This window comes from Schistocerca piceifrons, chromosome 7 (genome assembly GCF_021461385.2).
Source record: "Schistocerca piceifrons isolate TAMUIC-IGC-003096 chromosome 7, iqSchPice1.1, whole genome shotgun sequence".
In the NCBI taxonomy this organism is placed as follows: domain Eukaryota; kingdom Metazoa; phylum Arthropoda; class Insecta; order Orthoptera; family Acrididae; genus Schistocerca; species Schistocerca piceifrons.
Window position 1 is genome coordinate 276,114,817 of NC_060144.1, and position 16,080 is coordinate 276,130,896.

General features: G+C 41.3%; 1 protein-coding gene across 1 annotated transcript in view; it reads right to left on the bottom strand.

Annotated features, from left to right (window-relative positions):
• The window catches only part of LOC124805174 (calcium/calmodulin-dependent protein kinase type IV-like), a 588,498-nt gene that overhangs the window by 439,373 nt on the left and 133,045 nt on the right, over positions 1-16,080 (bottom strand). Inside the window, exon 2 of the mRNA XM_047265660.1 lies at positions 2,063-2,175. Within this exon, the coding sequence (XP_047121616.1) occupies positions 2,063-2,175 (113 nt within the window). The remainder of the gene's footprint in view (positions 1-2,062; positions 2,176-16,080) is intronic.

The following is a 16,080-nucleotide window of genomic DNA, read 5'->3' on the forward strand; positions in this document are numbered from 1 at the left end:
CTGAAGACGGCTGACCGCGGCCATCAACACGTTCAGCTGTTCGCGAACAGTGGTCAGCTCCTCCTGCGTCCGTACACAGCAGTCGCACATGCTATACATCCTAAGAAATGAATTTACTGTAGAGAGTTAATCACTTTTAACTAGACTGCTAATTCACTAAAGGCGGCTGATAGCTGTCTAAGCTGTGGTTACTAGACACTTCTTGTTGAAAACAATGAAAATAAGCACTATCTGTCTCTCGACTGTATTCAAAACAAACGCCAGCACTACTGGCACTACAGCTGACTAAAGGGACTCTCTCTGACTGTATTCAAAACAAACACGAAATCTATGGAACATTTACTAGTATTCGAAAATTAAATCTTCCTAAAAGCAAAAACACACGGAAGAAGAAGTGACAAGTAAGAAAAATACAGTTAATACTTAAATTAACGTAGCTCGCTGCACAGCAGATATGGAGCAGACGACACTGACACTTTGACCATTTTTGTGCTAAGTCAATAGGATGTTCATGCGTTGTACCATAGCTAAGCAAATGCTTAAATTTACGTCTCAAAAAATTTTTAGACCTAGTCATAATAATGATGATGTTGGCTTTATATTATCCTTCCTACTCCTAAGTTCTTTTTGGGTGATTAAACTTAGTGTTTAAGCACAAAATTTTCCTAGACAGGTCATACGTGGTAAGGACGTGATGTCTTCCTCATATCATGACCAACGAATACTTCATAAATGTTAAGGCAGTCGATCTAAGTACGTTCTGCACAGGATAACACATACTCCCTTTTCCTCAGCTGTATCTTTCTTTTATTTCACTTTACTAGTAAATTCAAAGTCAGGAGTTAGGTTCTCGTCTTGTCCCAACAAGTACCCAACACACAGTATGCGCAGGCGCAAGGTATTGTGACCGCCTAGGCCGGCCTCATGACGCTATGGCCAGTTCTAGTACAGCACTCGTGGCTGCCGAAGCAGTTTCACATAAGTTTTTTTACAAAAAGAAATGGCTCTGAGCACTATGGGACTTAACTGCTGTGGTCCTCAGTCCCCTAGAACGTAGAACTACTTAAACCTAACTAACCTAAGGACATCACACACATCCATGTCCGAGGCAGGATTCGAACCTGTAACCGTAGCGGTCGCGCGGTTCCAGACTGTAGCGCCTAGAACCGCTCGGCCAGTCTGACCGGCTAAGTTTTTTACAGTCTGACGATAATTTATGGATTTGTAGCTTTAGCTTGACGATGTCCACTATGGACAAACGGTAGTTACTTTTATACTGAAGATGGTCTGGTTATTCCGACTGAAACCTAGGTAAATCTAGGTAAACTTTGCAACTGAGGATGTTGGTTTTTAAAATTAAAATTATTATTTATACAGTTACTGACAGGGCCGCGAAATGTTGAAAATTTTTAGCTACGCTTTTGCATCGTTACAGAGGAAGCCTGTAGACACTTTTCGGCCCAATTTCAACTTTTGCATCGCAGTGGGAGACAATTACAGGGTTTCGAAAAACGTGATCTTTTAATTTTGTTGCACAGGGTATTTGGTTTTTGTGCATAAAAATTAAAAATCAGTTTTTCTTCAGGCTTACGATTCCGCACAGTAACCCTGCTTATTTTGAATTTTAAAGCAGGACTCGATTAAAAATCTTTAACCTCTTACGTTCAGTTAGTTCGTACATTCATTATAAAATAATTATCGTTTCATTATTGCAGTTATCGTTATGGTTGTTAATTTAGTTCACAGTCCCTTCTAATTAAATATTAGCATCATAAAAGTGCTCCCTGGACGTTTTACGTTTTGTGACTCTGAGTCACAAAGAGCAAGAAGTCACGTAGCGCTGTGTATGAAATATAACTAAACTTAAAAATTATTTCTTAATTTGAACCGGACGCATTATCACCTACCGTTCAAGAATAAATGCTAGATAACTTTATTGTGCTCAGTGTTGAATTCGGTGACTACATACAAGGCAAGGACATTCAGGAAAAATATGTACACTTAAAGACTGGCTTTCTTTCCACGATATTGATGTGCCAAAAGCTGTGCAAGCAGCACTGACCTGCCGATGACGTCTCCCAGGATGTAGCAGTCCTCGAGTCGCTTCCCGGCCTGCTCCGGCAGCCACGGCTGTTGAGCCGCCACGTCCAGTTGTAGGGGCTTTGTCTCCGACATCTGCAGGCAAACAGAATTTCTTCACTGCCGAGCATAGGTCGAGAAATATCAGCTTCAGTGTAAATTTCTCAAAACATATTTTCCACCACCAGCATAACAGCGAGCGTGCGTGAACTTATATTAAAGAGAAGCATGGAACGAAAGAATGACGCGTAAGTAACTACAAATATTAGCTGGACTTACCGTAGGTGCTTGTACAACCGAATAATATTAAATAGAAAACACTTCCTAATGCACAAAATTATACCTATTCTCTCATCAACCGGTACCTGACTTCTTAGGCCGTCTTCAGGCGACAGATAAATGTCGAAAATGCACATGAAATGGCGTGTGAGTTATAGAGAAGATACAAGAGATGCAAAATTATGACATTCAGAATGTTTAGAAGGAAAAACATTACATTTTTTTGGCAAACAGAGGTATTTACGTTAACTAAAATTGGCAGTTGCGAGTAGGACTCGCACACTGAGGGTCCCATACAAATTTAATTATGTATATATAAATATCGACAGTATCAAAATCTCTACAGTAGTTCCGAGGACTAGCCGGCCGATGTGGCCGAGCGGTTCTAGGTGCTTCAGTCTGGAACCGCGCGACGCTACGGTCGCAGGTTCGAATCCTGCCTCGGGAATGGGTGTGTGTGATGTCCTTAGGTTAGTTAGGTTTAAGTAGTTCTAAGTTCTAGGGGACTGATGACCTAAGACGTTAAGTCCCATAGTGCACAGGGCCATTTGAACCAGTTCCGAGGACTAGCCCAAATATACAAAAACAAGTGAGCAGGCGACTTCAGTTTTTATTTGCTTACTAAAACATTACGAAACTTATATTTTGTCTTTGCATGTAGTAGAGTTCGTCTGGTATGTTTCTGATGGATGATGATTCTAAAGATATTTTTATATCACATATTTACAATTTAAAAACCTTCAGATATTTTACTTTACTTCTACTGTGAAACTTTTCTTCTTGCTTAATTTCGTATTTCTGGGTCAACAGGAAGTAACCTATATATTTTGATCAGCGAATTTGCGAGTATCAAAATATGTGACATTGTTATGCCGGAGCCAAGGTAGCCCCTGAGGGCTGGCAACCCATATTACACAACAGAGGATGGGGTTGTCTATGTCCAAAGCATACCAAAAGCACCATGGTAAACACCGGCTATTTACGTACAAGATAATGGAAGCAGACATTCTGAGCACTACTTCCTGCAGGGGGAGCTCGAGCCACGGCTTGCAGGAAGTGTCACCACGCCAAAACTTGATTGACTGGAGACAGCTATTTAGGAGCTAGAACCAGCCCCGAAGTTCAGTTCACTCCGGATGCCGACCTCGTGGACTTCGACTGCTGAAGATTATGTCTTAGTCTCTGAATTGGACTTTTACTAATGTGTGTGTGTGTTACCATGGACCTTTGTGGAAAATTAGAAGTGAAGTTTTGTTTGCCTTAATTAGGAGACTGACTGGCATCGTTATTGTTACCTTCTTTTGCTATTCAGTCATCAACCTTCTAAACTTACATAAGTAAAAGTTGTGTTTTTGAAAAATTGCGCATTGTCTGTCACAATAGACATAAATGACCGAATCTTTTGATTGGACTTACCTAGAATCTGAAATTTTATACACCGCCAAGGGATCATAGATCTTAATATGTAACATAAATTTGAACTCGGTATGTCACCTGTTGCAGAGAAAAAGTGTGTCAACAGACGGACAGACAAACGGACAGACGGATAATAAAAAACAACAATTTTTTTCGTGTTTTATAATTACAAATTAACAATTTTTGGATTTAGTCCTTTACTTATAGTGCCAAGTCTTGCTTCTTGCCAAATTTCATCATTCTAGGTCAAGGGAAATCAAACTATCGGTTTTGATGAGTGAGTTTGCGAGTATCAAAATATGTCACACAAGTTAGGGACTTCACTGACTTAGAAGCTTAAAATTTTTACACCGCCAAGAGACCATAGACCTTAATATGTGACTTCAATTTGAAATTTATATGTTAACCTATTCCAGAGGAAAAGGGTTTTAACAGACAAACAGACAGACCAACACAAATTAACGGTTTCGGAGTTTTTCCTCTACTTATACTGTGCAACTCTGCTTTCATGATTCTAGATCAGCTGGAAACGCCCTACAGGTTTTGATTGGAGAGTTTTCGAGCCACATAAATGGTCGTATCATTTGATTGCATTGACTTAGAAGATTACACTTTTACACTGCCAAGGGACGATAGCCCTTAATATACGACATAAATTTGAGCTTGATACGTCTACCCGTTCCCGAGAAAAAGAGTTTTTAACAATCGGACATACAGACAGACGGACAACAAAGCAGTCCTATAGGGGTTCCGTTTTTACTAATTGAGGCACAGCACCCTAAAAAGAAAACAAAAGATTTTTATGTAAAGATAAGATATGTTAGGGGTATAGGTAGAAATACGGTGATAATTAGTACCTTAATATGTATCCTCATCAATGTGTTAGTTGGTTTTCTCTGTGTCTAACAGTGTTCTCGCAGATGTACCAAATAATTTACAACCTGATGTTTTCTGCACACTCATAGCTGCACCGCAAAATGATCTATGCCTGTCAGTACAGACTACCTGTTTTGTGTCCGTGCATCCACGCATAAATACATAACCTGCTGTCCAGGTGAAAATAAACATTAATGGCTTGTTTGTGCCACGCATACTTTGAGGTACGAACCACCCTAAAAACATAGTATTTGCAGTAGCAGTAATTCTTAGTCTGCAAATGAAGTAAATACTAATGGGATGTTGTTCAGTATACTGTACTCAGTCATCAACAAAAATATCTGCACGTACACCCCCAACACTGTATATTTAACAACTGATGAAAAATGAACTTGAATTTACAATCTTCATCTACTATTTGTAACTGAAACTAAGTTTAACATTGAGTAAATAGGAAACTGAATAGGTCACTCACTACTAAGCTGGCATTCTGTGCATAGTATTTCCAGTGGGATCATCTTACTGTTTTCCTTAAAAGAATGTAATACATAACATTCTACACCATACGACCCGTTTTCTATTAAAAGATGATCGACAAAGGTTTCATCTCTTATCTATTAGAAAGGCAATGACTCTGAAAAGAGGTTCCATGCTAAGACCCCGCCTACATTGGGGAGGTAAACAACTACAGATAAAGAAGAAAATAACAGCTAACAGGAAAAGCTCAGGCAGCGCAGTTCACTCGTTACGGTCTGTGAGAAGCAGTGCAGATTCAACGTTGTGGAAAGGGTGAGCTGATGCAGCGCCGCGACAGGTGCGGCATCGATTTTTAGGTGTCCGAAGAAGCCGATAATCGCTGGGCGAAGACGCTGTCCAGGCCGCGGTTGGCAGCGCATTGTTCCTCCTGGCCCAGCGGAGCCGAGCTCAGCTGACACAGCCGCCGCCTCGAGCACCAACCCCCTCCTCCCTACCATCCCCCGGTCCCGTCTCCTTTCCTCCTCCCACTGAAACACTCCCGCCGCAAGTCAGTCGTTGCAGCGTTTCCCAGGAGCCATACACTAATTGTCACTAGGTATCTTTGTCCTTTCGGCATTGAAGATACAGGGGCTACACGAAAATTAGGAAACTACTAGAGAAGTGCATGTTTGAACATAAACGCAGATGACAGCCAAGCCTGCAGGTTGCGCTGTCTTATTCGTCTAGGAACGGCACATGTACGAAGTCCTCAACACGTTGCAGTTGTCGGTCGTGCCAGAATAGTGTCATGTTTCGTTGTGATTACGGTATGCAGGAACTAAATAATTTGAATGGGGACAAGCCGTTGATTTTTTTCTAGAGTCACCACATCGAAGATTTATACCACACACAGAGAAGGGTAAAAACTTCATCTGCCAAATCAGGACGCGGACAAAAGTGACTGTTGAGTGATCGTCACACACGGTCATTGAAGAGGACTGTGACGAAGGAGAGGACGACAGGAACCCTGTCAGCACCAAAACATTCCGAAGGAAGCATCATTTGCAGGGAAATGCTTGGCAAGGGGAGTTCCAAAATTACTGATCAGTATATGCCCGTAACAGGAAAACGCGGTGCCGAAGCCGTAAAAGCTGCACTATGGAGCAATGCAAGAAAGTCATTTGACCGGACGAGACTTGTCTCAAATTCTTTCCGTATTCTAGCCGAGCTTACGGCCCAATAGGACATAGCGGAGATTTGGTGATGATCCGGCAGCCAAAGCATGGTATTCCATGATTGCTCTCGCTTGTCTGGTCCACCCCTTGATCAATGTTTTTCCTCAAAGCCGATGCTGTGTTAAAAGACGATATGGCTCCTGTTCACACAGCTTGTATCGTCCAGGACTGATTTTGTGAGCACGAGGTTGAATTGTTGCATCTTTCCCAACCCGCACAACAGGCATCAGATCTCAATATTATTGAGTCTTTGTGGTCTGCTTCGGAGAGAAAGGTGCGAAGGTGCGTGACCGCTCAGTCATCGTTCCCTTAACATCCCATTATTTTGCAGGAAAAATGATACAAAATTCCCTTTAAAACCATACAGGACCTGTATTCATCCATTCCGAGACGAATGGAAGCTGTTTTGGATGCCAAGTTTCCTACACCGTACTGTGTTTTTGGTGGTCCCATGTTCCTGTCAAATCCCTGTACACTCAACCATGTCATTGTGCGTGTTACGATATTATTGTACAGGCACATTCCCTTACATGACTTTTATAAATAAAAGTGCCCAACCTTAGATACTTTTTGGTTTAACAATTAGCTATGAAAGGAAGTGTTAGGTATAGATAAATAATGCGATAAATAATAGCAGTAGAGCTAACCACCTAAACCGAATTTAGTTATTTAGTTGTTGAATTTATGCAAATGAAGAAGAAAGATCGTAGAGATGGCATTTTGGCCTCTGCTAAAACTGACAGTACTGATGTGGTCGGTGGAAACTTACGACATGAAGTCACGTCAGTTGAGCAACAGATACCTATAGTATTCCACTGGAAACTGATATTCAACGAAACCTATATCACTGAAAGATAGTGAATACACATCAAAAAAAGATTTACGTCACATCGGTTACGCGAGTTCTGGAACCTGCACAGATACTTATCAACATATACACCAATTCCGCTCTTTTTATTGCTCATGAAACCACACAATGCATGTTATACCAACATACAGCGATACCTTCAGAAGTGGTGGTCCAGATTGCTGTACACACCGGTACCTGTAATACCCAATAGCTCGTCCTCTTGCATTGATGCATAACGGTATTCATCGTGCCATAGTATCCACAACTACACCGAGGCCCTGTTGGTACAGATTGTCCCACTCCTCAACGGCGATTCCGCGTAGATCCATCAGAGTGGTTGCTGGGTCACGTCGTCTATAAGCAGCCCTTTCAATCTATCCCACGCATGTTCGAAAGGGTTCCTGTCTGGAGAAGAGGCTGACCACTCTAGTCGAGCGATGTCGTTATCCTGATGGATGTCATTCACAAGACGTGCACGATAGGAACGTGAATTGTTGTCCATGAAGACGAATGCATCGCCAATATGCTGTCGATATGGTTGCACTATCGGTTGGAGAATGGCATCCACGTATCGTACAGCCGTTAAGGCACCTCTCATGACCACCAGCGGCGTACATCGGCCCCACATAATGCTACCCCAAAACAGCAGGGAACCCCCACCTTACTGCACTCGCTAGACAGGATGTCTAAGGCGCACAGCCTGACCGGTTTGCCTCCGAACACGTCTCCGACGATTGTCTGGTTGAAGGCATATGCGACACCCATCAGTGAAGAGAACGTGATACCAATGCTGAGCGGTCCAATCAGTATGTTGTTGGACCTATCTGTACCGCGCTGCATGGTGTCGTGGTTGCAAAGATGGACCTCGCCATGGATGTCGGGAGTGAAGTTAGGCATACGTCTATCTATTGCGCACAGTTTGAGTCGTAACACGACGCCATGTGGCTGCACGAAAAGCATTATTCAACACGGTGGCGTTGCTGTCAGTGTTCCTCCGAGCCATAATCCGTAGGTAGCGGTCATCCAATGCAGTACCAGCCCTCAGGCGGCGTGAGCGAGGCATGTCATCGACAGTTCCTGTCTCTCTGTATCTCCTCCATGTCCGAACAACATAGCTTCCTTTAACTCCTAGGTGCCTGGGCACTTCCCTTGTTGAGAGCCCTTCCTCTCACAAAGTAGCAATGCGGACGCGATCGAACCGCGATATTGACCGTCTAGGTGAACGGGAAGGTGTCGTCGTTGAGTGACTGTAGGAGGATACAAGATGACTTGGACAGGATTTGTGATTGGTGTAAATAATGGCTGCTAACTCTAAATATAGATAAATGTAAATTAATGCAAATGAATAGGAAAAAGAATCCCGTATGTTTGAATACTCCATTAGTAGTGTAGCGCTTATCACAGTCACGTCGATTAATCAGGTCGGATTGAGGGATGACATAGAAGCAATTCAGAGGCGGGCTGCTAGATTTGTTACTGGTAGGTTTGATCATCACGCGAGTGTTACGGAAATGCTTCAGGAACTCGAGTGGGAGTCTCTAGAGGAAAGGAGGCGTTCTTTTCGTGAATCGCTGCTGAGTAAATTTAGAGAACCAGCATCTGAGGCTGACTGCAGTACAATTTTACTGCCGCCAACTTACATTTCGTCGAAAGACCACAAAGATAAGATAAGAGAGATTATGGCTCGTACAGAGGCATATAGGCAGTCATTTTTCCCTCGTTCTGTTTGGGAGTGGAACAGGGAGAGAAGATGCTAGTTGTGGTACGAGGTATCCTCCGCCACGTACCGTATGGTGGATTGCGGAGTATGTATGTAGATGTAGATGTAGATGTAGGCATTGTTGAACTACAGACAACACGAGTCGTATACCTCCTTCCTGGTGCAATAACTGGAATTGATCGGCTGTCGGACCCCCTCCATCTAATATACGCTGCTCATGCATGGTTGTTTACATCTTTAGGCGGGTTTAGTGACATCTCTGAGCAATCAAAGGAACTGTGGTTCAAATGGTTCGAATGGCCCTAATCACTATGGGACTTAACATTTGAGGTCATCAGTCCCCTAGATTTAGGTCTACTAAAACCTAACTTAACCTAAGGACATCACACACATCCATGCCCGGGACAGGATTAGAACCCGCAACCGTAGCAGCAGCGCGGTTCCGGACTGAAGCACCTAGAACCGCTCGGCCACAGCGGCCGACCAAAGGGACTGTGTCTGTGATACAATATCCACAGTCACCGTCTATCTTCAGGAGTTCTGGCAACCGGGGTGAAGCAAAACTTTTTTGGTATGTGTACAAATAATGTATTTTGAGTTGATGTAGCAAACTGATTTACTACAGGAAACTGTTTGCAAGGTAACGAAAGCCATTCGAGATTGTAAGTGTAAAGAAATCGTACCTATGACCATTGTTCTACAGAGTGTCTGAAGAAACTGTAACTCACTCTTCATTTATTGTTCGGAGGCAACGAAATGGAAAAAGAACACTGTGATTGTCCAGCTGAGATGTTTAGCAGAGGTCAGAAACACTTTCTCGTAAAGAACGCGATAAATAATTCAGGTTAGGAAGAGCGAGAATTTTTGTGGATTTTGTCTGTGGAGGACTAAATTTTAAAGACGGACTTACACAATTTCGCATTTTTTTTGCTGATAAAGGACATAAATAACAATAAAAGAAAAGCATCTGGTAAAAAATGAAAAAAATTCTTTTGCCTTTTCAAAATTGTGAGAGACGTATGTGAGCTGTCAAGGTAGAATGATTCGTGTCACTTTGGTGTGGGTTTGTGCACCGTTGAATAATGCCGCGTTTTGATAAATGTAGCTGAATAAATGAGATCCAACAGACAGTATTTTGAGAGGATGGTGCTCAGTGGTAGATCTTACGATAAAACGACTGTAGTAAAGCTTTTATAAACCGTTGAACCTGACAGCGCGCTAGTATTTTATTTTAAATTATTTCTACTTTCGTATGATCGCCTGTAACACAGACGACATGGTAAATCCTGATTATTTTTCTAACTATAGCAATATTGGCCATTCGTCAAGAGGCAGTCTGATAACCTTCCAGTTCGCTGAGCAGTGATGTAGCTTTGGAGCAGTGTTTCTCAAACTGTGTTCCGCGGAACAATGACTTTCCGAGGAAGTGGCTAAGTGATCTACGAAAAACCATCAATAATGGGGCAGTTTTCCGACATCTTGACGATACAAATTTTTTAAAATTTTTTTATTATGACTTCTGTTTTATTAATAATGATTTGAAATTGAAGTGATCAAAGTAATCACTGAATAAAACACGTTTTTTTATTCATAAAAGTTTTTTAACTTTCAAAATAAGCAAGGTGTTCCATCACACCAATAGGATTTTCAGAGTACTCTATCAGAGGAAAATTTTGGGAACCTCTGCTCTAGAGGACCAGTTTCCTCGCTATACCTGCGCTGTCTAGAGCGTCACTGAGTGAGCTTATATTGAGTCGCTAAATCATACATCAAGCTTCTAATTTTGTCTGACCCAGTACTCTGATTGTAATAATAGTAACAGTAGTTTGCCACACTTCAATCAATGCTCTTAGATACTGGCAGATCACCATTCTTGACTCAAGGTGATACATGGTTGCTGACGTATAAATTTAATCAATAGGGTAAGTTGGTACAATTTCGCTCATTTCGGACAAATGCTATTGCAACTGGAAACACGTTGAGGAAAGAAATAATTTAAATTATGGCACTTGTTCTTTGTTGTTTAATGAATGTACAGCACAAATTTTACACCATTTCAAGTCTTGCTTTAAACACAAGAAAAGGTTACAGAATTGAGTAAAATTGTTCGAAATTGTACCACACTAGGTACAATTGTGATCACATCTTAGTACAATTCTGATCATTGTCATCTTCCACATAAAAAGCACTTTTACCCCGGGCGCCGACGGAAACTTCTTGGTACCAAACATTAGAAAGCAGCGAATCCAGTCACCCTTTGCCAATGATTCAGCACTATAATAATGCAAGAAACAGAAACCACAGTTATTCTCGTTGTTTACTGGCGGTTTTAAGCTTTTAACACTTCTTCCATCATTTTTCCTAGTATTACATTTCTTTTTATTGTTCTTGTTGCATTTGTTTACTTCTGTGTTTGGTGCCTGTTGAAAATATTTGTCTTGCTGCGGTGGTTTTCCAGGTTTTCACCTTAAGTTAGTCGAATTGATGTCTGTGTTTTCCTTTTTCGAGACGATACCTTTCTCTCTGGAGTTGGCAATGTCCTTGACATAATCGTGCTGAGAAATTGTACTGGATGCTGGTCCTACGGATTTTCCGTGGTCTTCGGTTACATCTTTTAAAGATATGCGCACCTCGTCCAGAATTCTGGTAGTAGCTTGATTGGTTGAGGCTGAAGAAGCAGGAGCCTCGAACAACGTTGAAGATGCAAAATTCTCCTCAGGAACAACATCTTTGCAGAAGAGCATTATTATTGTGCACTGGAAACCCTTGATTGTACACCATTCAGATGCAGTTTTACTCCAGGCATCACAGGAAATAGTACAGAATCTTGGCTTTGTAGTGGTTTCATTGGGGGTTACGAATCCAGTCAGTTGCATTTCTGTGATATTGAGCCTTCAGAGACTTGAAGAAACTTAATTCTAATGGCTGTATTAAAAGTGTACTGTGTGGAGGCAATTCCGAAAGTTCTGTCCCTTTTTCCTGACAGTACTCTACATCATCCAAGGTGGTATGGCTGCCATGGTCGTCCATAACAACTGTAATACTACCCACTGTTTTGTATTTCTTAAAGATTTCTTCATTAATCTACCCTGATTCACTCATCTCCTCAATGGAGCCAGGAGGTAACCCATTTTCAAATTCAGGAGCTTTCCTCGGTCCTTTGAAAATTACCATTGGTGGTAAATACGTACCGGATGCATTCATGCATGCAGCAACAGTCACATTTTGCTCTCATTCCACGTTAGTTAGCGAAACAATTTCTCGCTTACCTTTACGACTATTTTTATGGGTCTGTTGTTAAGAAAAAGCTGAACTCATACATATTACAAATACACTCCGGTTTATCAAACAAATCATATTCCTTTAAGATTTTTTCCAAATTCTGGAAATATTTACTTACTTTCGCTTTATTTAAGCCTTCAGCTCTGGATCGTGAGAGCCCTCGAGTTTTTGCAGGCTATGCTTAGTGTGTCTCCTAATAAATGCCCTATGTCAATCGATTCCAGCAACCTTCCTTCCTAAGTTCCATGGAGGTTTCAAATTATTCTTCTCAGGCAACCGAAATGCAGCTCTTCTTAACTGGAGTGGCGATATATCCAATCGTCGCTGTTCTAGAAATAAAGTTTTCTTAACCAAAGCATCTTCCATTTCTGAACTGAATACCGCTGGAGGACCAATTCTGTTTTCTATAGTAGGAGGCAATCCAGCTTGTATTTTCTTTTTAATTTGTACTTTACGATGAAGGGTGCTGAAAGGAATATCGTATAATTCTGACGCAGTTAGAAGGCTCTTATTGCCTCATGTAATGAATTTGGAATCAATTCATTGTAAATTTTCTTTTTTGGTTGCTTTCAGGGCCTGTAAGCGAAAAAAATATGGATTTTCTTTGCAAACTCACGAGACAAAATATATTTAAATGTAGAGAACTTATTTGTAGTAATAGTGTATAATGTGGACACAATAACTAGTCTTGACGGATTAAACTAAAGAACTGCATTGATCGAAATTTTACTGGGCTATCGAAATTGTACCTTTTTCTGGTTTGAAATGAGCTTTGGCTACAATGAGATCCTGAGTAAATAATAGTACTGAACTGTGCCAAGGGACGGCAGCACATGTCACACAGTCTTTTTTTTTTTTTTTATAGATGCCTCAGAACACGCCGGAAAGGAAAACAAGTCTCCAACCTTACTAATACAGAATTTACAAGCACATGGAAACTGATAAATTTATAAAAGCGCATAAAACTGTGCAACTTCACTTACCTCTCAGGAAAAAAAATATAATCTCTGTAGCACAATCTGTCGTATTCAGGGAAAAGACAGGGTGAGCTGTAGAAACCTTCCGCAACGCCATGCAAAGGCAAGGGTCCAAAGACTACGAAACGGAAAAATGGCGCGAACCTTATGTTGATCGGAATTATACCTATATCGAAATTGTACTGCCTTACCCTACTCAGAATTATCAGTCTTTGATGAAGAATGTCTTCAATGCACAAACATAATATTGTATACGCATCGAAGAAGCGATGTAGCTAAACATATTACAATCAAATACTCAGAAGACGGTTTTTTGAGGGGGTCGGAAAAAATCTGAAAATCTCATAAGTGTGTTGGAGGGTAGGTTGTGCCGAGAAATTAGCACTGAAATTAGGCAATCAGACGGTTGTGCGCGCAAATTCAAGCGGCCCGCCAGAGTCAGTTGCTCTGCAGCGTAAATGATAGCGCACGGAGACTGCTCAGATTCAGTACTTACTAGTGTCCCATGTTCATCTTTTGTATCGCTCTCTCATTCAGTTTTAGGAAATCAAACGAAGCACACGTTTGGCGACACCGGCTCTGGCGGGCTGCTTGAATTTGTGAGTCCAACGGTCTGATTGGCTAACTTTAATGCTTGTTTGCTCGGAAACGGCGGAACGTATCGATTTTTTTTCATATAAGTTATTCCTCAGCACACTCTACCCTGCAACATTGTTAAAAGCGTTCCAAACTATTAGTGACCAACCTGTGTATCAGACAATACGTTTTCCATTTAAGTTGTTTCTGATTAATAAAATACAGTTTTATTCTATGAGAATGTCTTGTGGAGGGGATGGAGACTGTACACGATGACTGAATCTCAGAACAATAAGCTGGGCGACCTAGCAGTGGCTTACGTAGATTGTATGAAAGGCATTTTGTGAAACAACCAGCACTTATATGACGACGCTGTATGTTTACTCTAGTCCTCCAAATATGTAAAGATACCATTATTTACAGTTTGGTTTCTTAGAGCCCGTAATTTGGTAGAATACTAAAAGTATTTGAGTAGGGTAAGTGCCTAATTATATGTATAATGGCAGTAACAACGCCACAACTGGCGATAGTTTGTCTCATCCAGCCAAAAATGAGCGCAGTCCTACTTTCTGCAGATGAGAGGCTGGCTTCGCTGACTACCTCTCGAGAATCGAAATCCAGTCTTTATAGAAGATGGATGAATCTCCCATTACTTTGAAAGCGTCGGTAAAATGTTCCGATACGTATTCAGGTCTGGAACATTGTTACAGAGGACAGTGTCAAGTGGGCACAAACTTGAATATCCGATTTGGACGGTTTTTCCGAAAGTTTTGCTAGCGAAACTGAAAGCTGTCATTTTACTGCAAGCCGTAATACTGCGTGTCGCATTATACAGCCTTTTCTTAAGGACACTAGTTCACAGAGAGGTAACAAACTGTTAAATTTTTTCAGTGGCGGCGTTAGGCGCCGGCGACCGCTGACGGCCTCGTGCCTGTGGGGGACTCGCAAAAAAGTTGATTAAACTGTTAAAATTTTAGCTACTTAGTTGTCCATCTCTATTTCGGTACGAATGTAGTAGTATTTATCGAAAGGGTCGCCTTGCAACATTATGATAGTTAAGCCCCATTACAAACTGAATCTAAGGTGTACTCCTATGCGGCAGCGCGCCAAGCGTGCACTGGTTCTGGTTAGGCCTATAACATTAGACGATTCGCGCGGGATACACCTGTCGCAAATCAGCTCATGCGCACTAGACGGCAGTAACGCGTGGAACTCGAGGGAGACTGTTGCAAAGTCGTTCATAGAGACTAAAAAAATTTTTAAAATAAATTATTAAATTTAATACTTAGAGAGGAAACTGATTTCCATATTAAAGAAAGATACATGTTAAATGGAAAATACACTTACTTTTCTTTATTCCATATTCACAGCTCGCTTGATAGGCACAGTTTTTCCGTATTGACACTTCAAGCCGACAACAAGCAAACGAAACAGCGCTCTGTGGAAGAGACAATACAGGCAGGAGCATTGTCTTGGCCAGTTATATCAGCTCTCTGAAACCAATCCTACCTAGTGACAATTCATTCTCGTTTCATGTTATTGAACTGGTACAAGTGAATAAGTCTTTTATCTCTGAAGGTGTGGTTGTACCAATATCAGTCATACACACTAAAGGAATCCCTCCGATTGTAAGTACACAAACACATTTCTCAGCGTATTTACTTGGCTGCTGTCATGCATCACAGAATTAAAAAAAATATTCTGCCACGTATGAAAATCGCGTGTTTATTTGCCTGCTATCATACATGAAAGAGTACAAAAAAATATTCTGCCACGTATGATAATCGCACAGTTTATTCGCTCTATACTGTGACATTCAGAACTTTAAGTGTCCTACTGTACTTATCAACGTACTTAGCACAAAATGTTCTTTTAGGTCATCAAGTCTGGAGGGCCCTCAAGAGACAGGGACACGGGGAGAAAATGGGAATCCGGCGCATCAAAATGAAAATGAAAAGATGAGACGATTACATACAACAAAGCTATGAGTTCGAGCATGATGAAATTTCTTAAAAAAAAACTTCAGGTGTAACTGCTCCAGTGGCTTCCGATGAAGCTCTTATCCAAGCGTCTTTAGTTTCTGAACCAGAACCAGCTTCAGGGTCCAATGAATCTGTTACCCTTTCTGACACAGCATCAGAGTTGGGTGAAACTGCTCTGATCTGAGAATGTGAGCCGAATAAAGACTTCAAAAGTGATAATGAAGAGCAAAATGTTCACATAAGAGAGTCATTTATAGAATTAGATTCGGGAAAGTGGGTATTTCTATTAACAGATTCGCAGTATCATGATTTAATTCAAAATGGTCCCCAACAAAACCTAGGGAAACCTGTT